General features: G+C 45.1%; 1 protein-coding gene across 10 annotated transcripts in view; it reads right to left on the minus strand.

The window, feature by feature from the left end:
• The window catches only part of P4HA2 (prolyl 4-hydroxylase subunit alpha 2), a 54,670-nt gene extending 28,140 nt beyond the window's left edge, over positions 1-26,530 (minus strand). For 6 of the 10 annotated variants that reach the window (XM_048861338.2, XM_048861335.2, XM_048861337.2 and 3 more), the window contains exons 1-6: positions 26,260-26,530; positions 25,415-25,632; positions 9,170-9,269; positions 6,713-6,809; positions 4,030-4,181; positions 1,625-1,762 (exon numbers count right to left, since the gene is read on the minus strand). In XM_048861338.2, coding sequence (XP_048717295.2) covers positions 1,625-1,762; positions 4,030-4,181; positions 6,713-6,809; positions 9,170-9,269; positions 25,415-25,632; positions 26,260-26,515 — 961 coding nt within the window. In that variant the 5' untranslated portion in view covers positions 26,516-26,530. The other 4 variants (XM_048861341.2, XM_048861342.2, XM_048861340.2 and 1 more) reach the window with 4 other exon arrangements.
• Positions 26,531-27,896: the final 1,366 nt, after the last annotated feature.

A 27,896-nucleotide genomic window follows, 5' to 3' on the forward strand; every position in this document is an offset into this window, starting at 1 on the left:
CATTTTCTGGAAGGATTCCTGCCATGTCTGCTGATGAGCTGCTCAATCAAAACGCCATTAAAAACACTTTATTATTTGTTTAGTTTGTGCAGAATGTGCTAACTGGTGCAGAATTTTATTCCGTTGGAGACAAATACAACACAAGGTTTCATAACACTACCCATCCTTTTCTGAATAGGGGACAAATTAAAGAGGAACATTTTCAAGAGCAATAAATAACTTAAGAGCCTAAATCCCACTGACTTTCAAAGAGATTAGGTGGCTAGAAAGCTGGCTAGATTGTCGGGCTCAACGGGTAGTGATCAATGGCTCCATATCTAGTTGGCAGCCGGTATGAAGTGGAGTGCCCCAGGGGTCGGTCCTGGGGCCGGTTTTGTTCAATATCTTCATAAATGATCTGGAGGATGCTGTGGATTGCACCCTCAGCAAGTTTGCAGATGACACTAAACTGGGAGGAGTGGTAGATACACTGGAGGGTAGGGATAGGATACAGAGGGACCTAGACAAATTGGAGGATTGGGCCAAAAGAAATCTGATGAGGTTCAACAAGGACAGGTGCAGAGTCCTGCACTTAGGCCGGAAGAATCCAATGCACCGCTATAGACTAGAGACTGAATGGCTCGGCAGCAGTTCTGCAGAAAAGGACCTAGGGGTTACAGTGGACGAGAAGTTTCAGAATAACAGCCGTGTTAGTCTGTATTCGCAAAAAGAAAAGGAGTACTTGTGGCACCTTAGAGACTAACCAATTTATTTGAGCATAAGCTTTCGTGAGCTACAGCTCACTTCTTCGGATACATACTGTTGAAAAAGAGAAGTTGGATATGAGTCAACAGTGTGCCCTTGTTGCCAAGAAGGCCAATGGCATTTTGGGATGTATAAGTAGGGGCATTGCCAGCAGATTGAAGGACGTGATTGTTCCCCTCTATTCGACATTGGTGAGGCCTCATCTGGAGTACTGTGTCCAGTTTTGGGCCCCACACTACAAGAAGGATGTGGAAAAATTGGAAGAGTCCAGCGGAGGGCAACAAAAATGATTAGGAGTCTGGAACACATGACTTATGAGGAGACGCTGAGGGAACTGGGGATCTTTAGTCTTCAGAAGAGAAGAATGAGGGGGGAGTTGATAGCTGCTTTCAACTACCTGAAAGGGGGTTCCAAAGAGGATGGCTCTAGACTGTTCTCAATGGTAGCAGATGACAGAAAGAGGAGTAATGGTCTCAAGTTGCAGTGGGGGAGATTTAGGTTGGATATTAGGAAAAACTTTTTCACTAGGAGGGTGGTGAAACACTGGAATGCGTTACCTAGGGAGGTGGTGGAATCTCCTTCCCTAGACGTTTCTGAGGTCAGGCTTGACAAAGCCCTGGCTGGTATGATTTAGTCGGGGATCGGTCCTGCTTTGAGCAGGTGGTTGGACTAGATGACCTCCTGAGGTCCCTTCCAACCCTGATATTCTATGAGATTCAGGCTTGCAAGTGCTTCTAAGTGACTTTTGAAAAGGAACTTCTCAGGTGCTTTTGAAATTTTTGCCCAGTCTCCTAAAATGCTGCCATCATGAACATGTCAATAAAATCACTTCTTCAATACAAACTGAATCTTAAAGCAGAGGAGGCTGCTGTAGCGTTACCTGGTAGTCTCCCCTGAGACATGGTCTCAGGGTCCAGCCTATATGTGTCCTGTAGACGCATCAGAGCCTTAGCAGCACCTGTCTCGTCTTCCTCAGTTGGGAAGAGCTGACGTTGAATTGTGAGGTTCGCGATAAAACCTTTCAGTTAAAAAAGAAGAAAACAGTTAACTCCACAACTCATATGCATATAATCAATACCAGACTGGCCCAGGATTGGAAACATGCGTTTTGTTTTGCAACACATCCTCAGTGGGAATCAAACAGTTGAGATTTAAACATAAACAGTCCTCTTGTCAGACTCTTCAGTTATATACATATCTTGTTCTTTACCTTTTGGTTTAAAGGCAAAGCTTATGAGCTCAAATGAGAGACATTAACAGAAGATGCTCAGTTCTCGTGTGATGCACCATTAACAAAGTAGGGCGATGGATATTATAGCCTTAACCCTAATAATTTTTATTTTCCCATAATGCCTTTTCCTAACATCCCTCCTGCTTCCACAATATCCTCCCTCACTTTTCCTTTGGCAACACTCCACCAAGGCAGATGCAGGATCTCAGCATTCTCTGGAGGCCTCCAAACTCTGTGAACTTCAAGCATCTGCTAACCCATAGGAGTTCTGTGAGATGTGAAGACCTCAGATGACCCAAAAGAGGCTCTCAGACCATCCCACATCCCATTGATGACACAAAGGGGGTGTTTGGGGAGAGACTGAGTACTTATCTCACTTTAGTTTGGTACGTGGGATGAGATTCACGCCTGATTATGTATTTTCCAACTGCTTCAACCCATCTCTAACAAAGAGAGAAAATGACCTAAGTTTCTTTACTTTCTGACAAGTCTGGGACCCCCCCAAGACCCCACCCCCTATCCAACCCCCCGCTCCCTGTCTCCTGACTGCCCCCCTCCCCGAACCTCCGCCCCATCCGACTGCCCCCTGTCCCCTAACTGCCCCTCGGGACCTCCTGCCCCCCACTTCCCCTTACCATGCCGCTCAGAGTGGCAGGACAGGCTTGTTGGAAAGCCTGGGAGGTGGGCGGGGCGCAAGCGGTGATGTGGCTGTGGGGGAAGGGGGACAGCAGGGGAAGGGCCGGGGGCTGGCCTCCCTGGCCAGGAGCTCAGGGGCCGAGCAGGACGGTCCCACAGGCTGGATATGGCCCACAGGCTATAGTTTGCCCACCTCTTTCATACAACATCAACAGCAGAGCCACAGTGCATTCATTTTAAAGGGATACTCGCAACTAACAAAATAGGTTGCATAAAGGAAGAACTTTAAGTGTATTATGCAAATAAATTGAAGTGTTGAGCTATCCAAAATTATATGAAAGGTTGTAAAAAAAATAATAAGGGAAGAAAACAGAAGTTCTGATTTTAATTTTAAGTGTTACATCAATCACAATAGTATTGATTTTACAAAATATTACAGGGAAATCTTTAAGAGCAAAATTAAAGACAGGAGTAAGTGCTCAGTGGAATTAGTGATCTAGTTGTTAGAAAAGTTCATAATTGTATTTGTTCCAGGACAGCTATAAAACGCTTGGCTGAACAGACAGACTTCAAAGCATCTAAACTTTTAGCATAAGCAGAATGGAAAGAGAAAACATGCAGTCGAGTTCAAAGAAAAATATTTCCTCCTTTTCTTCTTTCACTTTCAGAAAGTCCAATAAAAATAAACTGACAAAAAATGTTTAAGCTTAAGAAAGCAAGATTAAGACAGGTTCTCTGTGAAGAATATGTCGTAAGAAGCAGGGTAAGCTACGGAACATTTTTAGAAGGATAAACTCATGAATAATAGACAAATATATAGACATTAACTCTATAATGTTTGCCAGCTGTTTATGTTGGAGCAGATCAGAAGCCTCTGGAGATCCAGTCTGGGCAGCAGAGTTTGATTCTTAAGTCCTTCTATCTACTGATCCAAAGGCCAAGGCAGACCAAAGACTAGCACTACTGAGTGCTGAGAAGGGAAAAAAGAATAAAAACAGATTGGGAAGACTGAGTGGAATAAGATCTTTCCTATAAAGCTGAAGTCTCAAGAAAAAAAAAAGCTTTAAATAAAAACTGTCCTAATAGTTGGACCTTTTGGTATATCATACTCTTCTTCCCTCTGCCCGATGTTCTAAAATAGCATGAAGGGCTTCTGCCATAATCAAACTAATGGCACTGCTTCTAGGACAGATCAGGGTATTGATCAAAGGGAAATGTCTAATGGTGGCTGGGAAGTGGTGAACGGTAGCCAGTAAACAATAAGTTATTGCTTGGTTTGTAAGTTTCACACAATTCAGGCAACAGTATCTGAAATCACAACAATTAAGTCTGCAGATTTCCAGTATATGAGCCGGGGAAGGAAAAAGCAGAGTTGCAGCAAAGTCACAGAAACTATTTTCTTCCCTTTAACACCTTACCACTTGTTGAGTCCTGAAGAACTAGATTCTCTAATTCCAGCCAATCGGTGTTTAAACGCTTCACCAATTTATATGCATTTACTGGGTGTGCAAGATAACCTTCTGGGTCGGAAGCTGATTTCATAGTCAGTGCATCCATTTTTTCAGCCCAGCTGGAAAAAGAATAGTATGTCTCAATCTGAGATAATTTTATGAAGGCATGTCTTCCCTATTATCATCACATCTAAAAAGGAATTGCTCCTTTTGCTATATATAGCCAGCTGTCTTTGCTATATATAGCCAGCCACTTACTTTTAACTCTGTAAGGGTGACTCATGGCACAATTGATTTTTTTTAACTGCAACAAAATATAAATATTTCCTACCTGTAAGGCCACTGGGCACAAATCTTATTTGCATTAATGTCTCAACCAACAATTTATATTATGTTGAATTATGAAAAAGATACATTGTGCAAGATGAACTACACTGTAATTCTTAAAAAGTCACTCTCATTTACACCTCACTATCACCACCACAAAATCAGTTTGCTTTTTCAAAAGCTGTTTAGGCTCTTATGGGAGTCATCCATGCACACAGATGGAAAGACAGACCTCTTCATTTTTCAAGTTATTAGGATTCTTTTCTTCTAACAATAGGTTAATGAACATAGTTCCATCATACGCTCATGCAGAAGTAAGTTGGCAAATTAAAAAATGATAGTGATGAGTCCTAATATTCTTTTGAGTGTCATAGATGAACTCTTATTTTAGTCCGATATATGGTACTTCACCAATGCTACAGTTGTGCTCTCATCCCCGGCTTTATCTGATCTCTTAGCTGAACCATTGCACATGCACCAGAGCTTCACATTTCTCTCTCCAATATGCAGTGGGAACTGAGCACCCTACCGAGGCAAAACTAAAAAGTGAACAATAAAAGAGCTTTGCTCTAAGCAAGATCCTTGAGCACAGTCCAAAAGCTTCCACTTGCAAGCTTGCAGTTTCATAATCAGAGGGGTCACGAATGTAATGATGTTTCCAACTGACAGAGATAATTTAGTATAAATTTGTGCAATTATCCCCAAGTTGCTCATGTATTTTCTGTGTATTATAATGTCCCAGGTCAAAATGGAATCCAAAGCTACTAATTCTTCAGAGATACTTTAAAGAGATCCTGTCAGATTAAAATCCACGTACCCATCAAAGCAGATTACTTTACCCATGCTCCTAGTAACATTCTTTAGATTTTTCATATTCTTTCAATTTTAGTAATTTAATTTTCACTATTTACATTGTTTGGGGGGTTTTGCTGTACAAGAGGGCCAAATTTGATAATCATGTCGAGTAGTATCTTACTTTGTAAACAGCTCCACTGAAACCAATGAGACCAATTGAGTAGTAAAGTACCACATTAAGTGAGTGAATGTGGTAGAATCTGGTCCTTATTTTTATCATAATATGGCAGTTTCATTTTTGCCTATAATTAGTATCTAAGGAGCTTTGGGGGAATTCACTGTAGGGGAATTTATTTTTTTTAATTAACTATTTCTACTGAAATTTAAAAACATACACAAAAGACATTTCTGCTGACATTTATGCAAAAGCTCGTTGTAACAAAAACCTACATCTGAAATCTAAACTGACTTGACCATCTCCCTTTAAAGGAAAATATATTGACTGGATTTCAAAACTTATAAGGGATGTATATTACTTTTCCCCTAATGGCCAGATTTTCAAGAGAGCTCAATAGCCATTGGAGCACTTAAATGATGTGGCAAGATTTTCATAAATTCTCAGCACCCAGAAGTTCCCATTGAGAATAAGTGGAACTGCTGAGTTCTGAGCACTTTACAAAATCTGTCCCCAATTATAGGTGAATAACATTTCTAAGACCTAGCCCTGAAAAAATGGCTTTAAATCTTTTATAGAACTATCTGAGTGTTGTTACTCTATCTGTGATGCTGTAATCCCTATTCAGAAAACACATGCCAACACTCAATGCTCTGGGTGAACTTACTTTTTTCTTTTTTAAATAGATGAATAGTAACAAATTCATACAATCTACTTTTAGGGACATTTAAACAGGGATGATTGGCAGGAACATCTCAGCTGTCAGGACCATGTAGAAGGAGAAAAGTGGCTTCTGAGGCAGCCAGGGCCCAGAATATATCAGAATTTATAGATCAGAGGCCACCTTGATCCGCATTGGAAGTAAATATAATCAGTGCAGCATGGAACACATGGGTGCAAAGTGCTCATTGTGGGCCTGCTAAACAAGCAGCCTGCCATGTTCTTCCTTAAGGTTACTGCTTCTGAGTGGTCTGCAAGGGTAGCTCAACCATAACATGTTGACACAGTCCAGCTGAGAGGTGCACAGATAACTATGGCAGAGTCTTCTTGAGAGAGGAAAAGTTCCAACATCTCAACTGATGGAAAATGCACTCTTGGCCATTGCTAGTACTTGAGAGTACTACAAAGATCCAAAAGAACACCTAGAGCGGGGATCTCCCTCACCCCTGCTTTTGCTGGAATAAGCCTCAGCCTGCTTGCTCTTATTTATCCCTCTCCCTTGGTCAGGCACTGGGGAAAGCAGTGGCAGTACTATCCGAGAGAGAGAGAGAGAGAGAGAGAAAAGGTGATATTGTACAGTCAACATATAAATAATGGAGAAGTGCAGATTTGTTATGCAATCCTTCCCCTTACCTTTTAATCTTAGAGAGTTTAGATTCTTCTGCTTGAATATATTCCTTTAAAGACTGCACCAGATCTTTCTCTGCATAAATCAGGTCTGTCATCTGACCTACAATGGAAGGAGAAATTTTACTACACAAGTAAAACAAGGGGCTACCCTTTCCCATGGGCACAGAAGAGGGGAAACATCCCAGACACTCTAGGGTTAGTAAAACAGCTTGAAGAATCAACATATTCAGGCTCAAGCAATTTACTACTTTGAGGCTAAAATGAGAAAAGCCTAGAGTTTGGGACACTGAATTCCTGTTAAAACCAGGTGTCCAAATCCTCTAGGTGGCTTTGAAAATGTCAGCCTTAATGTCTTCTGGAGGAACTTTGCTTCATTGCCTTTGAATGATTTTAATATTAGTTACTTGCACCTGTGTGCAGTCAAAAGCGATTTGACACAATTACGGTTAGAAGCAACACAGTTAGCGGTCAAAATAATTGCCATGGCATCTGCTCTGCATGTGGACACAGATTAGGTCATAGTGCTAGTTTATTAGTGAATGCCACATGCACTAGTTAGAATTATAATTCCTTGGTATGTGGCTTGCAAATAGTAACTGTGGAAACAACAAATATAAAAGACTTACAGTCTAACACTCGCAGACTAACCGATGTGCAGAAAGTCTCCTAATGGAGATTGCTAGTATACAAATCTTACTTCATTTTGTGTTTTACACATAAGATACCTTGATTTTTGGCAACCAAAGCTGAACACGTACACGTATGAGTTGATTAGACTGACAAATACAGCTACAGATTTCTTTTCAGCATTACTAAGTAATTATGACTGAAGCATAATTAAGCAGCAGTCCTAGGTGAAATCCAGAAATGAGTTCTGTTCAGCCTGGGTCAGACTTGCAAATGGGGAAATACAAGACAAGGAGAAGGTCATTCACAACAACTGCCTATCAATAGTTATCTTTAACTGCCAAGAAAAAAAAAGACTACCAACAATAAGTTTCTGTCTGTTTTTATCACAGATATTTAAATGCAGCTTAGAGCAATCTGTTCTGTATGGGACTCAATATGCTTTCTTCCGACTGAGGAATTTTACAAAATAAAGCAGAAGTCTAATCAAGGCATGATGTCCATCCAGTGTAACTCCACTGATTTAAATGGGGCATAAATCATTTCGAAGCCATTCAAATCACAATTGAATATTGAGCACTATTCACAGTACAGCATTATAGATACGGAAGCATAAGTCCCCTTGAAAGTTAATAGGACTTGTGCTTCTCAATCTCTGATGTGCTTTTGAACAATCTACCTGCATAAGCAATAGTGTTCTGAGGTCTGTATACTGAGACAGGGCTATTAAACAGAAGAAACTAAAGCAGCCTGGGCTAGGATCACTAGTCTGATTGTTTTCAAAGTTTCCAGCTATTCTATGTGACATTTTTGATTAATTTACTGGACAATTTATAGGAGAACTTGAAAAGACTTGTTTAAAAAGGGGGGGGCCCCGCGGGGAAATCACATGATTTTAGTTTTGCCCTCTTTTTGCACCCAGCATGTGCAGTAATTGACATCTGTTGCAAAACAGCTTTAAGTAATTCTCATTGCAGAACATAGGTCACACTGAAGAGAGGGAAGCAGAAATAATTCAGCCATAGTATACAAAGTCCACTTTAATCATATAGGTAAAACATATTCTGTAACTTTTCATCTGTGTGGAGTTCAAACCAGGGAGTACAGATTTACTAGAAGCAATTGTCAATCCTGCCTGTGGTTCATTTTTATCTGTCTATAAATGGAACTTTTCAAAAACAATCTATTCAAGATGGGCAATGATGTAGTCATTGTATCCGAGGTGAGAGAGAAACAGTCATAATGATATGGCAAGAAATGAAAGTAAATTTACCATGAAGCTTTATTACATATTGTTAAATTTCATGTGAAGTCATCATTCTTTGTTTATTCAAATCTACCATAGCAGGCTCCCAATTCTAAGAAGTTCTTACACGTAAGGAGGTTTTGTTTTTGATGTTGTTGTTTTTTTTTTCTTTTTTAATTAAAAAGGTTTCCTAGCTACTCAGTGATTTAGCATTAAACCTTCAGGGGTAAGGTTTAAGTGCCAGACTCAAGCCAGAACAGATACGCAATGCCAATTAACAGCAAGGAATTAGTCATCTTTTCCCTTTTTGCGTGTTTTATTCAAATCTGAGGCCCTGTCTGCATGAGAGAAATCTGCACCAGTTTGCTCATCACTGGTGAGGCTTAGAGGGAGTAAGTGGCCCCAGTGCAAATCCTGCTATACACAATTGCATTAGGCTTGCAATAGTGTAACATTCTCTAATGTAAACCCTGTCTGATAGGGTTACAGTGTGAGGCTTACCAAAAGAGAACCTTCTTTGTGTGCACTAAAGAATTTTATACACTGTGCTCCAACATCAGGTTATTTTGCACTGACTCTTTCCTTACCTATAGAGGTGAAAAATTCAGCTTGTGTGTGCCATGTGCAGCTAATGCAGGTCAACAGCAGTGACAGTATCCAGGACTTCATCTTCAATAAAGTTGGGATCTGCAGGATATTCGGAGAGGAAAAAAACTCAATACCCTGTGTACAAATAACACTCAGATACCCTAATAAGGATGAGTCAAGAATCCCTAATTTTCATAGAAACAGGACCTAGGTCAGTGATGGGCAACCTGCGGCCCTCCAGGGCAATCCGCTGGCGGGCCGCGAGACAGGGCTTACACTGACCATCTGCAGGCACAGCCACCTGCAGCTCCCAGTGGCCGCGGTTCACCGTTCCTGGCCAGTGGGAGCTGCGGGAAGCAGCTCCACTTCCCGCAGCTCCCATTCCTCAAAAATCCCTGCCTCAAATTTAGAGACTCTGTTATTCAAAAATACATCCAACAGGATGATAGCTGTCATCCCTCTCATGATCTCTGCTGGAAACTCTACAGTAGCAATGTTCTGCACTGCCCCATGCAAGGCCTGGTTTGCTCTATATGATGACAGAGATAAGGCAGGACACAGAAGAGATGCACCTGTCTCTGAAAAGAAATGAGAGCAAGTGTCACAAAGATTCCAGACCTGGAGGGAGTTTTTATTTTTTTAAACAAGAACAGGATTAAAAGAGTGGGGGGTTAGCAATAGGAGAGGTGCACTTCAAGGAGAATGGTATCCTGGGAAGGAGTTTTCGCTCTCATCCCTATTCCAGGGCACTGGGACTCAAGACCGCAAAAGCATCATTTAAAAAAAAAAGTGTACTAGTCAAGTATTTAAAATAAGGTGGTTTTATTTTTGTACACCTGAAGCTAATTTTAGCTCTGATGAAAGCAAAAGCAAATTCTCTTGACTTCAGTGATGCAGTCTAATGGCCTCTGCATGAGATTAAGGATCTGATACTTCTCCCACTAAAGTAAATGGCAAAACTCCCTTTGATTTCAGTGTATGATTTTGAGCATTGGCTTTGCCTTTGATTCACTGCTGAACTTCTTAACCTCTGCATGTCTGTTTTTCCTACCCATGTAAAGCATGCACCTCGCAGGCTTGTGGAGAGAATTCGCTCTGCCCCTCTTCACCTACCCCTCTACTACCAGCCTGTCTTGCTCCAGCTGCATGGCTGCTTTCCAGCCTCTCCCCACCCAACAATCAGAAGCTCCCAGGCAGAGTTCGGCTGAGGAATAGTAGGGAAGGCTGCCTGCACAGGATGTGCCACCACTCGAAATGGGAAAACAGGGCAGGACTCACTGCAGGCAAAAGCCCAAACTACCCTCACAGTCTTCCAGGGAGTGCAGGACAGAGGATATGGGAGGGGACCAGTATGCAACCAAAGCAGACCGAAAGGCCAATGGCAGCTGGAAAGTGGGTTAGGAGGACCAGTACCCTGCAGGAGGGCACTCTAGGAGCTGCAGTCAAATTGGTGTTGAATCCCAGCCACTGAACACAGTGGAAGTCTGTATTGTATGTGCAATCTGGAGGTCATCCTGCAGGAAAGTCTCTCTGGGAACTGACTGTTCTCAGAGTGTTCCTGACCACAAATGCCTATCATAGCCTGCATGCTCATTGCAAAGACTCTGAGGGTCAATAAACTTCAAAATTACCTTTAGAAAGGGGGTTACTTTAGACTCATCATAAGCTATGGACTATCCTGTTGGCAGTTGTTCTTTTTTATGCCCCATCTGGTCAAGGTTAACTCCAGATATGAAATATGAAATAGCAAATACAACCTGCTTTGAAAATACAATACCCCTTCAACTATACAGAAAAGCAAAGACTAAGACAGAGTCACTTAAATTTGCACACTTACTGCAAAAACCCAGGAGAAAGTGCCACTGCACTGCTCTAAGACTAAGAAATGGGCAAACAGAAAAGTACGATGTTTCAATGCCACAGTAAGGGATAAAGCTGCCACGCAGAGAACCACTTACATGCCAGCTCTGTTTTCTGCTGTTTATATTATTATATTCATAAACCATTGTTCAGTTTTTAAAACAAACCTCCCCCCAACCCCTTTGCAAATCTACTGGAAGAATCTGAAATATTTACGGCAATACGTATATCGGGTGTATACACGTGCAAGTGTGAGAACGTTGTCTCAGTTGCGTCATGCTGAATATTTTTTCAATGCCATGTGCTTTAGAGTTGTTATGTTTCAGACACATGTTTTACTGCAAAGCTAATAACAGGTAATCTGAGCACTAGGCAAAGCCGAATGAGTAGTGCCATGAAGAGGTCTGCCAATACTAAAGCCACAATAAGTGATATAGCAGACCAGAAGAGTGAGTCAAGAGCACTCAGAAGATACATGCACTCGGATATATTAAACCCTGGCTGTCCAGCTGCATAGCTTGTTCTTGTTTCCCAGAGCAGTTTTCTGGAATCATCACACACAGTTTGGCCAAGTGACTATGAACGAATTTTCCACTTAAAACAGCATAACCCTCCATTCCCTACTCCCAACATTCTCTTGTAGTTTAGGACATCTGCCAAGAACAATAAAATTTACCAAATCTAGCAGCTTTGCCATCACACGCAGAGAAAGAATCAGTAAACAGGCACACTCAATAAACACAGGAAATCAATTCTTGCTTGAACAAGGGAAAGATACCTGTCTGTAGGGATTTTAATATTGTTTACAGGCATTCTTTGCACATCTCAAAACACCAGTGCCAACACCTCCTCGCCACAGCCTGAAAACAATTCTTGCAAATATGTTTTTGGAGAGAAGACTGTACACCCCACACACCATTACAGCTCGAACATCTTAGGGATTCAGAAACCCCTGTAACCGAGACCAAGATACTTGGATATAAAACTAACCTGTTCGTTCAAGCTGAGGGAGAAACACAAAACTCTGGTTTTCAAGAAATGCTTAGAATTCAGCAATAAGGAGAAAGCTATTTAGGGCAACTATTTCCCATACGTACACCCTTTCTCTTAGGCTGGCTTTGTATCAAAATTATCTTTGAAAGCAGAAAATCTCACTTTAGTTGAGGCAACATTTAGGATTTCCTTAAACCTTCTTATCTTCATCTGTAATAGACTTGGGAAAGACTTCAAAAGCATGCTCTTATTGACCCCAGTTCATCCAGAGGCCTGTGCAAAGCCCAGGGCAATAAGAAGAGGAGAGGCATCTTGTTTCTCTGTGCTGGGGCTACTGAACGACAGTTTGGTCCTGGGTGCAGTTTAGGGCAATTGTACCCAAGCTGCCATAGGTCTTGTGGCAGCTGGGAAAATGGCCAAGCTGTCATGGAAAGCGTTGCTGGCAGAGGGACTCTGGGAGGCATGTTCACCCAACAACTGATGCCTATTCCCCTACCTCATTTGAGATATGGTTCTGATCTCACACTGGTGAGAATCGGAAGTAACTCCACTGAAGTCAATGGAGCTGCACCACTGTAACGCCAGTGTAGGGCCAATAAGAGTCAGGCCTTAGTATCCTGAATTTTTCCTTCCACCCCAAACACCCCTTGATAACTGCACTCAATAGTCAAACCTAAACTATGTTGTTCAAACACTTGGCTTCTCTGTAACTGCTAAATCTCAGCGAATCACTGATCCACTGAGAAGAATGCTCTGTTGTACTTCTGAAACTGCTGGCAGAAGGAAAGAGGCTTTCACATACAGTCAGGGGTAGGAAGGCCACAGAGGAGGCAGGAACAGAATTCTCTTCCCAAGTTACCAAATTGAATTCTCACCATGTTACTTTGAAATGCTATTGAAATTAGGGATCTAAATATCATTTAAAAAGTTAACCATTTAAACCAGGGGTTGGCAACCTTTCAGAAGGGGTGTGCCGAATCTTCATTTATATCTTCACTTTAATTTAAGGTTTCGCGCGCCAGTAATATATTTTAACATTTTTTTAGAAGGTCTCTCTCTATAAGTCTATATATTACATAACTAAATTATTGTTGTATGTAAAGTAAACAAGGTTTTCAAAATGTTTAAGAAGCTTCATTTAAAATTAAATTAAAATGCTGATCTTATGCCGCCGGCCCGCTCAGCCCACTGCCAGCCTGGGGTTCCGTTCACCTAGTCCAGCAACAGGCTGAGCGGGGCCTGAGGCCAGGACCCCGGCTGGCAAGGGGCCGGCAGTCAGAACCCCAGACAGGCAGCGGGCTGAGCAGAGCTGGCGGCCGGGACTCCAGACCGGCAGCGGGCTGAGCGGCTCAGCCTGCTGCCGGTCTGTGGTTCCGTCCGCCGGCTCCTGCCAACCAGGGTCCCGGCTGCCGGCCCCGCTCAGCCCGCTGCCGGTCTGGGATCCCGGCCCTGCCCACGTAGAGTGGGTACCTACCTTCTCCCTGGTTCTACCCATTCTCTTCCTCTCTCTCTGCACTGAACTGAGGTTGAGAGTGCACTGAGCACAAGGCTGGGGGTGAAGGAGCAGGCTGGGGGTTGGGCTGTAGGGTCTGGCCAGGAGCAAGAATGAGGGAGGGGGCTCAGGGTTGGGGCAGGAGGTTTGGGGGTGGACCATTTACCTGGGCAGCTCCCATTTGGTGCTCAGGGTGGGGGTGGGAATGTGGGGGATGCAAGAGTCAGGACATAGGGTGTGGGGGGGGCTGGGTATGTGTGGGGGGTGCAGGAGTCAGGGCAGAGGGCTGGGAGCATGTGAGGGGGGTGCAGGAGTCAGGGCTGGGGTCATGTGGGGGTGCAGGGATCAGGGCAGAGGGCTGGGTGCGTGTGGGGAGATGCACGGGTCAGGGCAGAGGGCTGGGAGTGTGGGCTGGGGTCATGGGGGTGCTCCCAGCCCTTTGCCCTGAGCGGCTCACTGCAGGGAGCTGGAGGGGATATGCCCTGATTTTACCCCCTTCCCCACGGCCCGTCCCCACCTCGTCTCCGCCTCCTCCCTGGAACAGCAAGCCCACTGCAGCTCTGCTTCTCCCCCTCCCCTGCAAGGGCCATCAGCTGATCAGGGGCAGGGAGGGAGAGGAGGAGGGGCAGGAACCCAGCACGGCCTCTGAAGCAGCAGCCGGCAGGACCAAGCTTCTTCACCCTGCCCAGGCAGGGGGGACGGAGGAGAGTGGGCCAGGGCGGGCAGGATTTTTAATGGCACGCTGCTGCCTGCCGGGGTCCCGGACTGGGTTCGGCAGTGGGCTGAGCGGGGCCGGCGGCTGGGACCTGGCAGGCAGCAGCATGCCATTAAAAATCGGCTCGCGTGCCGTCTTTGGCACATGTGCCATAGGTTGCCAATTTAAATGATTAAAATGATATCATTTAACCGATTAACTGATTAAAGGGAGAGGGGCTGGGGCTACTCCAGCCAGCTTGGCCTGGGGCTGCTCCAGCCAGCATGGCCGGGGTCAGCCGGCCCGGGGTGGCTGGGGCTGCTTCGGCAGGCCTGGGATAACTGGGGATTAACCGTTAGGGTGGGTTAATGGTAAGACAAATGCTTACCAGTTAACCGGTTAACTGTTTAATATTTTACATCCCTAATTGAAATGCGGGTCTTCCTGACTTTCAGGGCCAATAACCACAAGCGGCTCAATCCAACTCCCTTTCATCCCAATGGAAGGATTCCCATTGCTCAGCTGGGCTCAATAAAATCACATGGCTGCTAAGTATTCTGCTCCTTTGGGGTCCTGTTCCTGCCTGCACCTCAGTCTTCCTCTCCCCCCTTCTCAGGCAGTAGAACCAGACAGGGAAGCCACAACTCAACCACCAGAGACCCTCGCCCCAGTCAGGAGGCAGCAGCTCAGAGCACAAATATCCCTCATCCTTCCTTGGAGCACTGCAAGACTTTCAGCTACCAAGTTAAAACAGGCAAAGAGTCCTGTGGCACTTATAGACTAACAGACATATCGGAGCATAAGCTTTCATGGGTGAATACCCACTTCATCGGATGCATGTAGTGGAAATTTCCAGAGGCAGGTAGAAATATGCAAGCAAGAATCAGGCTAGGGATAACGAGGTTAGTTCAATCATGGAGGATGAGGCCCTCTTCTAGCAGTTGAGGTATGAACATCAAGGGAGGAGAAACAGTTTAAGTAGCTTTAGGATGAATTTCACAAGTGCGTCTGAAGACGGACACACAGGAGAAAGTTAATAAATAAAATGGTTTTTTTCTTGATACGTCAGCAATCTTTCATTTCGTTGTTACAATGATTCATCTTCAGATGGTTTGCATTATACTCTGCATTTACTTTACTTTTTGAAGCCGCATTATAAAACAAGCTGCAACGGAATACTTATGGTGCCGCTAGTGTTCTGGACTTTCAAAATTAATTATCTTTTGGCTGATGATTCAGGGGGCAATTTTCTCTTTCCAGTCAGAGAGAATGTTGAGCACAGATGAACAAGATGAAAGTCGGAGCAAATCTCCCCCTTCCCTGATAAACTAGCGCCATCGAAGTGCTTAGTCAAATGTTAATTGCTTCTATCAGCGTCAGAATTTACGTGGTTTTCACAGGGAGGCCAACCAATTTATCAGATTACATGAAGATATACTGAAATTCGGTCATAATGAGATCAGTTTATGTAAAATTTAAAATCACAATCTCATTTCATGCCACAAACCAACAAGTAACACCAGAGTGACACATTCTGCGGTTTGAAATGCTCCCCATAGTCACACAGGCCAGAAGATACTTTTTACTCTCTGCTCACATTAAGAGTCAAAGAAGTACACCCAGCATATATCAAGTCTTGCTCCCTGACTCTGTTCATGAGCAAGACTCTTTAAAAAGACTATACATTTTCTCATCTTATATGCTGAAACCTACAGAAACCACAAATGTCCACATGCACTCCAATATGTCTGCCTTTATATATATATATATATATATATTTAAAACACATTTGGTTTTACCTGTGGCTCAATTTTCAGCACCAATTTTGGGCACCCACAACTGCAACACCTGACATTACTGGAAGTAGGTGTGTGAAGCCATTCTGGAAACCAGGCCCCAGAACTTTATTCCTTCAACTACACAACATGGCAGAAAACATTCTTCAGTTACCTCCTTTGTCTCATGAACATGACTGTCCTATTTAAATCATGGCACAAGAATTGGGAGGTGGACGTTCGAGAATTCAAAAGCCAGTTACCAACAGATTCGGGAGGTCAGGGTTCAATTCCCTGCTCCACCACAGACTTCCTGCGTGACTTTGGGCAAGTCACTTAATCTCTGTGCCTCAGTTTTCCATCTGTAAAAAAGAGATAATAGCACTTCCCTCCCTCATAGAGAGTTGGGAAGATACTTACTGAAGATTATGAGGCTCTCAGATACTATGTCAATGGAGGCGGTCTAAGTACCTAAAATAGACAGAATAGCCAGACAGATGGGGACCAGAGAGTACTACATATGTAAAAAATCTATAGCCAATAAGGAACTTTACAAATGTCAGGAACTGTGTATCAACACCATACATCAGGAATAGAACTCAGATTCTCCTGCTTCAAAAAGCACAGATCTCTAGAAGAAAATCTGTGATAGCTCTTAGCACAGAGGTGGGCAAACTATGGCCCGCAGGCCACATCTGGCCTGCAGGACCATCCTACTCGGCCCTTGAGCGCCCAGCCAGGGAGGCTAGCCCCCAGCCCCTTCCTTGCTGTCTCCCTTCCCCGCACCCTCAGCTCGCTGCGCCGCCCGCCACTCCTGACAGGCAGCACGGCAGGCTTTGGTGGGGCTGCGAGCTCCTGCTGCTCTGAGCAGCATGATAAGGGGGCGGGGAGCGGGGCGGTTTGGATGGGGCAGAGGTTCGGGGGGGGCGGCCAGGGGACAGGAGGGTTGGATAGGCATGGGAGTCTCAGGGGGCCTGGCGGGAGTGTGAATAGGGATCAGGGCAGTCAGGGGACGGGGGGGGGGGGGGTTGGATAGAGGGAGGGGTTCTGGGGGGGCAGTTAGGGGTGGGGGGATCCTGGGAGGGGCAGTCAGGGGACAAGGAGCAGGGGGGGTTGGATGGGTCGGAGGTTCTGAGGGGGGCAGTCATGGGGTGAGAAGTGGGAGGGGGCAGATAGGGGGCAGGGGCCAGGCTGTTTGGGGAGGCACAGCCTTCCCTACCCGGCCCTCCATACAGTTCCGCAACACTGATGTGGCCCTCGGGCCAAAAAATTTGCCCACCCCCGTCTTAGCAGTACAGGGCCTAACTTACAGAGTTGAGTAGTTCCAATTCTATCCAGCAGAGGGCTACAGTGCATATACATACCAGCTAAGCCACTGCACATTCTTGGTTAAAGTAGTTTTCATAATAAATCACATCATGTACACAGCATAGGATCTATTCGTTTCTTCCACATTTATTTAAGAACACAGATTTTTTTCTGTAATGATATAAAATTAACTATGCAGTAGAAGACACTGCAGTTCTCTCACTCTTAGTTAGGTCCCAATCTTGCACTCCCAGCGTACACAATGTACAAAGGTATAAGGCATTACAAGATAGGATACCATGAAACAAGAAAATCTAAATCCCATTAATACCTTAATTACTTTACTCAACCAACTGCAGTAAGCCAGCACTGAACAGTGAGTAAGGGTTGATGTTTGGGCTCTAATCTGTACTTACTCAACAGACTTGAAATTTACCTCAAAACCAAAGCCAAAGTAAATGTTGCTTCCAACGTGCATCTAAATTTAAACTAGCATGGTGCAGTCTAACCAGCCTGACTTAAACAAAGAACTAACTGTTTCAAAGGCATACATGGCTACAGACTGGCTGATGGTATTTTTTTCAGAGGCATGGCCCAAATACAAAGCCATGAAGAGAGGTCAACACTTGTACAAATAGCAATTTAAGGTTGAACTGTTGTCTGAGCCAAGTCTGCTTACGCTTTCCCCACATGCCATTGCTGCATCATGGTTTAAATCACTAGTCAGGAAGACTCGATTTAATCATGATTTTCTACATAAAAGTGCATTCTTGTTGGTTGTTATAACCTTAATACATGTTCTTCACAACTTAGAGATAGACGTAGGTTTCATTTTTAGAAGGTACACACTATACATTTTTAAACATTGATTTATTTTGAAAACTTTTCAGATTAGTTTTACAGCTATATCAGAAAATGAATGACTGTTTGGTTATTTCATTTACCAAAGGTAATTGAAGCAGATATTTATGAAGTCACTGGGAGGTGAACTATCTCCAATTCAACAGGTTAATCATTAATATTTGAAGGATTTTCTTGCCAGATTGTATTAGGAGAACATCACCAGACAGGCATTTAAATTGTTTTATTTAACTAAAACAACAACATTAAGTATTCTGGATTTTTTTCTTCAACAGCAAACATATAATATTTTAACAAAACAAGTGTATGTCCTTCGCTTCTCACATTTATCTCCAGACTTCTTCTCCTTGTCCAGATCTATTCTGCCTTTCCGAACTTTTTGAAACTTTGCACTTTTAGAGAGAGGTAAGAGATTGACTCTGCGTACACAAATTTGCAGAGGGACAATAGAGTTGAGGTCTGTTATTTCTCACCTCTATATATTATTTATTTATTTAAAAACATTTTTGCTGTTAACAAGCATGTTACCTCTGGAGACACAAATCCACAGTTTGAGAACTGCAAAACTAAGCATCTCTGATGGTATCTTCAATCTAGACTGAGTACTGAGTCTCATTGGGTAGATAGAAAGATTAACCTAAATAATCTATACAGAAGTGTGTGGAACCCCATAAGATTGGGTCCCTAATCCATGAACTATTGGAACTCATTTACAAAACTTTTCTTAAACATTACATTAATATATTGTCTCATACTATAGAATTATAATTTATAATCCCTGTTCCATTATGAGTTATCTTTGAGCTATAATGTAGAAAAATTATCTTTAGATAGGTTTTTTCCTCAAAAAGCATTTTATCAAAAAAAATCTGATTTAAATAAAAAAATATGATTTTTTTTAAATCATTGATTTTTATCCACCCTGGCATCCGATGCATCAGCACTCTCACTTACAGGACCAGAAACGACAAATAGTGAAGTACTAAACCCACCACATTATTTCATTTTTCCTCCATCTACAGACAATAGACTTTCTCTGCTTAAAAAGCACACGCCATCAAATGCCAAGCTGCTGTCAAACTGGGTGACTTCAGCTATAAGGCTAATGATTTTTAAATGGATAACACAGACAAAATCTAAATGTCCCCCACGCGGCCAAATGCCAAGGGCTGTGCTGAATCATAATTAGGATTTTAGGATGTTGGAAGGTGAGTATACTATGGTTAGAAAGATCAAAAAGGAAAGCAATCACAAAATACTCCACTTTAGCAGGATTTTAATGAGGTCAGCTGAAAACCATCTGCAAACTAGACTAAACCATATGAAGCATCTTCTTTAAGTTACAACTTTGCTATCATATGCACTAATTGCCAGCAGATTAGATAGCACACAGAAACCCTCATTACTATTATGATCTCCATCCAGGGGGTGGTCCTTAAGGCTATAAGGTGAGCCTAGGAATCTTGCAATTCATTACTGCTGTAATTCAGATGTACTCAGGAGACCTACACTTGCCTGGGCCAATTGTAAATTTGCCCGTAGCAATGGAAACTGAGTCTGGATTTATCACACCACAGTACAGAACTCTAGCCACCAGGCTGTACTTTAGAACCCTCTATTGAGGCAGTTCATAGCATGAGATCATATAGCTGCACGCAGGCAGCACTCGTTAACAAAAATGGGGTCTTGTTGGCTCTTGATGTCATCTGCCTCTGTACTGATGGATCCTTCCCACGCCCATCCCCTAGAGATAACTATTTTCTGGCTGATTCTTCCTTTTCATCAAAGGCATCACACCCGTCTCCACATGCCTGCATCACCAGCTTCCTTGCCAAAGCCTCTAATGTGCATCTGCAAATAATTAAAAACTACATGCCCAACAACTTGCTTGCCTTTGTTTCTCCAAAACAGACCAAAGAAAAATGCTGTTTCTTTACATGCACTGATATTGACTGTCTTTATTCAAATTTCCATTGGCTTCCTTCAGTCTAAAACTTGTGATATCCGTAGTTATGTAACCTTAAGAAATGTCAACAGCTGGATTAACTTCTGATAGCTCCTTTAAATCATAGCTGAAAAAATATTTAATTCCTGGCAGTAAAAAAAAGAGAGAGAAGTCACACCAATCTTAGGAGCAGTAGTCCTGCCCATCATTTCCCCTGAGATAACAGCAAGCTCATCTCATATTAAACTCAATAGTCTGCAGAGTGTTAAATGCCCCAAACAAGCTATACCATAAGTGGAGAGGTTGTTGACCAAACTACATGTTTTTAACCCCTGTTGCAATATGCCAAGTCTTTTCAATCCTGAAGTGTACCTGTGTTCCTGAACATAGCCCATAATTTTAATGGATCAAAATCTCTCATATAAACTTCCAAATTCTCTGGGAATGTTCAAAATAAAAGGTCATTTGAAACTGCATTAAGTGTTCAGAAAAGGTTAATTTAAAACATATCAGGAAGCATTTATTTTTCTTTCCACTGCTATCAGGAGGATAAAGCAAGAAAACGAAAGACTCTTTCTGGATGGCACAGAGTCCGAGCCTACTCTGGCATGGCAGCATCCTACTTTCCAACAAATATAAAACTCCATACACTGAACCAGTCACAGAAAATAAAACCTATCTACATGTTTATATTTTACTCCTTAGAAATCTGCCATCACGAACAGTGTGGCAAATATAAATGTAACAGTTGTCTTATGTAAACAAGTCTAAAAATGGAAAATTCTTTGGACTAATACCCCATATGTTACCCTTGACTATTAACTCCTTTAATACTTGTGGGAAATAAAGGCCCAAATTTTCAATGATGCATATATTTGAGTTAGGGCTGCAGCAAAATAAAGTTAAAGAAGTTAAGGAGTAAGCAAAAGGCCAGACCTTCATCCATTAACTTCAGTGCTATGCTGATTTACAGCAGCCAAGGACCTCTGCCTGTCAAGTACTATGTACACAAGAGGGATTGTTTCCTGTTCAGTGTCACACAGCTGCGGGAATTGGTGGTTGTGGGGTCCTTTTCAGCTTATTTCTATCCTCCCAGTGCACCTATAAAGTGAAGCAATCAGGAGTTTTATTATGGGAAATGTTTTGTGTCAAAGCCTATTTGGAGGACTGAACCTTCAGGTCTGATAATGTGGGGGATTAACTAGCAAGGATATGAAACCCAAGTAAAAAGTGTCCTGAACTGGCTGACTCGCCACTGCATTCAGAAATCCAAATATTCAGGCTATCTGATTTGCCTCTTACTGATACCACTGCTCACAATAGCAGCTGGGGGAGCACTGTTTCTAGGCCTGGACAGCAGATAGCCTTTCATCTTTCACTGCTCAAACATTTTCGACACACTATTCCAAATAGAAGATAGCCTACTACTGCTACTAGCTAACAGAGTTACTCCTTTAACTCATGTTGCAGAGATCTGTGCCATGGTTCAGTGTTCAGAATGGGTGTGATAGGAGAGCCTCCTATCACACTACTCCTCTCTCCCCTCCTCCTCTTTGGAATGTGGGGGTATTTGGGTGGAAAGTTCCCCCTATGGCCAGATGCTGAGCTGGCAACTAACTTCCATGTGGTGGTGACACCTACAGTTTCCCTCCTTCACTCATGCACTCTCAAACCATCTCAGCACCCGCAGTTATACAACTGGATTTAGACACTTGTTCTGTAATAAGGAGAGCCCACTCTTTGCTGTAGGCCCTCCTCAGAACATTTCAATAATACAGGACTACAAGTAAACTATTCCAGGGACTCCTTCCACCCAATTACAAACATATTTAATAAAGATAACCCAGCAGCTGAAAAATGTTTATCAACCCCTACCAGAGTCCTCCCAAACCCTCTCAGGTCTGGGAAACAAATGGGCCTCACAGTCCTGCAGGTTGATAAAGGAGGACCATTTCAGAGCAGGTTCCAAAACTGAGGGGCCCTCACAAAGACGACCTTGTCAACTGCCCCTGCTTTCTTACACAAGTGGAGTTCCAGCTCAGGAACTTCCATTCATCACTCACTCTGGCAGCACAGCATGGGGAGCAAGGAGGCTTACAGACAAGAGAGTGAGCTGGACCCTTGGGCTGGCTTCCAACCCAGGGAGAACCATGGGGGCAGGGAGAAAGAGAAGTGAAGAAGAAACTAATGGTAGATGTCACAGACAGGAGAGCGAAAAAGAGAGAGAATAGAATAGGGAGAGGTAAGGAGAAGAGAATAAAACCATTGAAGGTAAAAATAGATAGGGAGAGGACAAATCTGAGGTCTTGTCTACACACACACCATTTGAACCAGTTTAACTTAAACAGATTTAGTTAAAACAAGTGCAAACCCCTGTAGTAGACACTTATTTCTGTTTAAGCCAGACTTATTTCTGTTTAACTTATAGCTAGGAACTGGTTTAGGCTAAAACAAAATAAGAAGTGCCCACACAGAGGCTTGTACCAGTTTAACTAAGCCAGTGCAAGCTTGTACATGGACATGTCCTTTCTTTCTTAGGTTATCTCTGATTCTCTACTGCCTGCCACTTTGTGTCAAAGATATCTGTGCAAAGTGCAACTCTTCTGATCTGGAAATGTCTCCCACTGTTTTTGCATTGGTGTAAGTGGTGACACAGAGCGCCAAGGATGGGAGAATCAGGCCCCACACTTTATGGTGGTGGGGATGATTTACAGGAAATTTGTTTTGAATGACATTTTGAATCTGTGATTTACTAGTAGTTTGTCTGTTTCTAGCTAACCTGAAAATCATCCTGGCTTAGGACGTACAGGGGTGACAGACTTTAAAGGCCAGAAGGTATTATTATGACCATCCTATATAACACTGCTCAGACATTCACCCACCAGTTCATTAGTGAGACGAACAGCTTGTAGATGAACTAGAATATACCTTTCAGAAAGACAGGCAGTCATGATTTAAAAACTCCAAGTGATGGAGAATTTACCACATCCTTTAGGAAGCTGTTCCAATGATTAACTCACTGGTGAAAAAAATGTAAATTTTTTAAATTCCAGACATTGCTTCATGTTATCCCCTTCGCTAGACTGAATGTCAGACAACAGGACTCTTCAACACCCTGAGGAATTTACAGGTCACCCTAATTTTTTTTTTTTTTTTTTACGGAAAGTTGGAATCAACACAGCTGCTCCCCATCTTCTTTCTTTGCGCACCTGTCTCTACCCCATCCTTTAGAAATCTTCCATGGAAGCAATGGCAGACCATTGCCCCCTGAGTCCAGAAGTGGGACTGGCTCCAAACTGCCTGTTGTAGGACAGGCTCTGGAAAATTCCATCCATCAACCCCAGAGAAAACTCCTAAGGCATAAGGACTGGGATGGAGAATAATACAAAAATGTGATCACAGAATCACAGAACTGGAAGGGACCTCAAGAGGTTATCTAGTCCAGCCCTGCACTTGCGGCAGCATTATCTAGACCATTCCTAGATCATGCCGTTATAAAATGTATATATACAACGTGCAACTTCATCTGGAATACAGCATGCTGTAGTGGGCACCCCATCTCAAAAAGGATATTACAGAGAGCAGGGATGCAGGTAAAAACAATGAAAACTCTTCTATGAAGAGAAATTGAAGATATTTGGATGGTTACCTTAGTAAGACAACAGATAAACAGGGCCTGATCTAAGTATACAAAATAATGAATGGTCTAGAGAAAGGAGACTGGAACCTCTTGTTCATCTATCTACTACCTCACAAGAGCCAGGGGACTGTGAATGAAATTAAAAGTTATCAATTTGGAATTTGCTACGAGGAAATACTTCTTTACTTAACCCACAATTAGACTGTGGAATTCACTGCCACACGACATCACTGAAGCCATGAACTTACTAACATTCAAAGAGGCCCTGGAAATCTATAAGGATAACAAGAATAACCAGACATAGAACAGTTGATGCAAACAAAATTTAGGAAGAAATACAAAACCGCAGGCTTCATGGCTTAACGCCAATCTCTAACTATTAGGGCTTACTTCCTTTGAAGCATCTGGTTCCAGGGCAGCGAGTTGTATGGGCCCATGGTGCCCGGCTCCACCAATGTTTGGGGCCGGGTCTCTCCCCCGGCCCCGCCTGCTGCCTCCCCGCACCTCCCCCGAGTGTCTCCCGGCCCCACTTTCTGCCCCCGTGCGCCTCCCCAGGGTCCCAGAGCGTCCCTGCCTCTCCCCTGCAGCTCCACGCTGACTCTGCTCCGCTGGCTCCTGGTATGAACGGCCACCGCAGGGTCCTAGTGCCCCTCACCAGCCTGCCCTGCCCCTGCCCTTCTGCATCAGACCCTTCCTTCTTCCGGCGGGACCCTCCACCAGCACAGGGGGCCCCCCTGCCTGCAGTCACTGCTCCTGGCCCACACTGGGCAAGGGGCAGCCCCACCCCCCAGTGAGGCTACAGTGATGGGCAGCAGCAGGGGAGGAGGCGCACGTGATGACAGCCCCCCCACCCCAGCACCCACCACAGGGGAGGCAAGGGGGCTTCCTGGGCCTGAGAGGGGCTCTAGGAGCACGTACTGTGATAATGGTGTGGGGTGAATGTGCTGCCGGGGAGGGGAGGGGAGGGGAGGCCCCTCCCCCAGAGCCCCCAGAGCTCACTGCTGCCGGTGGGGAGAGGGCTGAGGGGAGTCCTCCTTTCTGGTCCCAGCCCTGGGGCAGCCTCCCTGCACCCCAAATTCATCCCCAGCCCTGCCCCACCCCAGAGCCCACACCCGCAGGCAGAGCCCTCAGCCCCCCCATACCCCAAACCTCTGCCCCAGCCCTGAGCCTCTCCAACACCCCAAACCCCTCACCCCACCCACACCCCTACCCTCTGCCCTAGGCCTGGGCCCCTCCCAAACCCTTCATCCCCAGCCAGAGCACTCATCCCCCTGCACCCTAACCCACTGTCCCAGCCCTGAGCCCCCTCCTGCATCATGAACCCCATCCCCAGCCTCACCCCAAACCCCTCATCCCTAACCCCACCGCACAACCCTCACCCCTGCACCCCCTCCCATCCCCAAACTCCATCCCAGAGCCTGCACCCCTCACTCCCTCCTGCACCCCCTCCCCTTGCCCAGCCCAGAGCCTACACCCAAACTCCAGCCCAGAGCCTGCACCCCTCACCCCCTCCTGCACCCCCACCCCGGAGCCTGCACCCAGCAACCAAACTCCATCCCAGAGCCTGCACCCCAGACTTCCTCCCCCCACCCAAACTCCCTCCCCGAGCCTTAGGCAGGTGGGGGGACGGAGTTTGTGGGGGGCGGATTCTGGGCACCACCAAAATTTCTACAAACCTGCCACCCCTGTCTGGTTCTGGCCCCTGTCAGAGACAGGATAATGGACTTGATGGACCCCGGGTCTAAGCCGGTGGGATAATTCCTATGTCCCAACACGCCTGAAGTGCAGTGCAGACGTGCGGGCTGCTCGCTGGTGTGTCTGTCCCATCCACGGGAGCTGGCACAAGGCGGCTTTCCTGAATTTTCCCTCGGAGGAGGGAAGGAACCACGCCTAACTGGGGGAGAAGGGGGATTCAGCCTGGGGAGTACAAGGAGACAATTCTCTTCTACCCTCCCCACCTTGACACCTCCATGGGGCAGGTCCCCTGGTCCCTGAGAGGGGTCTCTCGTTTTTAGCTCCCACCCCATCTTGCCCTGGGGGTGTCCTGCCCAGGGAGTTCCACTCTTCCCCGCAACACCCCTGCCTGGGCAAGGGTCGCCACCCTTCCAGTCCCCCACCCCCCTTGTGCCCCCTCCATCCCGCAGAGCCAGCGGAGGGGGGTGTCTCCTGCTCGGGTGGCTGCTGGGGCGCGGTGGGGGGTGTCTCCTGCTCGGGTCACTTCTGCGCGACCAATGCCCCTACGAACACCAGGCAGAGGGGAGTTTGCACGGGGCAGCCCCTGCCCCGGGCGAGGCCGGAGCTCGCTCCCCCGCGGCTCCCTAGGGGCTCCTCCCCACCCCCCGCCGCACGGATACGCGCCGCTTTCCCACCAGATCTCGCCGGTGGCTCCACGTTTCTCCTGCCAGGCCGGGCAGCGGCCGGCGCCCGGGAACCCCCGAAAGTTAGCAACAGCCCCGGCCGCGCGGGGCTCTGCCTGCCCCTGTGCCTGGAGCGCGCCCGGTGCCCAGCGCCCCCCGCTCACCAGCCACGCGCCGCCCGCGCCCTGCCTTCCAGAACGGCCGCGGCACCTCCAGCGGCAGCCCCCGCTCCGCCGCCTCCCCGGCACGGCCTGCCCCCGCCTCTCCCGGCCCAGCCTCCAGACGGGACCGTAATGCTTGGAATAGCTGCAGCCCCGGAACCACCGGGAGACGCCGGCCGGCGGTGGAAGAGGAGTCCTGACCGGGCCCTGCACTGGGGAACAGGCAAGGCTTGAGGAGCAGCTCAATGGAACAACTCATGTCTGCTCTGCCCGGCCTGCAGCCTGTGCTTAGGGGAAATCCCCATAGAATGTAAAAGAGGCGAAGATCCCTTCCCTGGAATTATTACCGCCCCCCTCCCTTCACTATTAATTTCTGTAAGCAAAAAGAAAAGGAGTTCTTGTGGCACCTTAGAGACTAACCAATTTATTTGAGCATAAGCTTTCCTGAGCTACAGCTCAGCATCCGATGAAGTGAGCTGTAGCTCACGAAAGCTCATGCTCAAATAAATTGGTTAGTCTCTAAGGTGCCACAAGTCCTCCTTTTCTTTTTCCGAATACAGACTAACACGGCTGTTACTCTGAAATTTCTGTAAGGGTGTGTAAAGCTCTTTCTAGAGCACTCTCTTGGTTTCCTCCCTATTAAATTCCAATGTGTTTGTTTCTCTCGGTGTTGTGCCCTGAAATGAAAAGTCCAGGGACATACAGGGGATTCATAGCATCATAGAAGCATAGGGCTGGCTGGAAGAGACCTCCAGAGGTCATCTAGTCCATCCCCTGCACTGAGGCAGGACCAAGAATGCCGACACCATCCCTGACAGGTGTCTAACCCGTTCTTGAAAACCACCAACGATGGAGATTCCACAGCCTCCCTTGGTAACGTGTTCCAGTGCTTAACTATACTTATAGTTAGAACCTTTTTCCTAATTTCTAACCTAAATCTCCCTTGCTGCAGATTTAACAGATTATTTCTTGTCCTACCTTCAGGGGACATGGAAAACAATTGATCTCCGTGGTCTTAATGACATCCTTTAACATATTTGAAGGCTGTTATCAGGTCCTCCTTCCCTTTCCTTTTCACAAAACTGGGTTTTCTCTTCCAAACTTAGGTTTTTTAAACCTTTCCTCTTAGATCATATTTTCTGATCAGTTTATCTTTTTTGTTGCTCTACTTTGGTCTTTCTCCAATTTGTCCTCATCTGAGTTGTTTATCTTGACCTTATTGTGACAGATATTGCAACCCCATGCAGTATCTTTGAGGACCATTATATTAAAATTGATGAATGATTTATGTATGATTGTGTTCTGTGTCTGGGGAAGGGTGACTACAGCTCCTCCAGGAACTAAAAACAGTGTGTGTAGGGGATGATTAAGGCAAGTCACAGAAACTGTAAACGACCCTGAAGAGGTACCACTACTTGGGGTGGTTCGCATTGACTGGTTCAAACTAGGTTTTACAGAGACCAACAGACAAAAAATGGGATTTGGGTATGAAAGACTGAGTTTAAGCAGACTGGTGGTGGTTTTCCTTTTGATTCAGCAAACTGGCAGAACTGTGGATCTGAGGAGGATCCCAACTCTTGCTGAAGAGTTGGAAAGACTGACACCTACCAGAGCCCTAGGTTGGAGTTAGAAGTGACCTC

The sequence above is a fragment of the Caretta caretta genome, chromosome 8, assembly GCF_965140235.1.
Source record: "Caretta caretta isolate rCarCar2 chromosome 8, rCarCar1.hap1, whole genome shotgun sequence".
Lineage (NCBI taxonomy): Eukaryota > Metazoa > Chordata > Testudines > Cheloniidae > Caretta > Caretta caretta.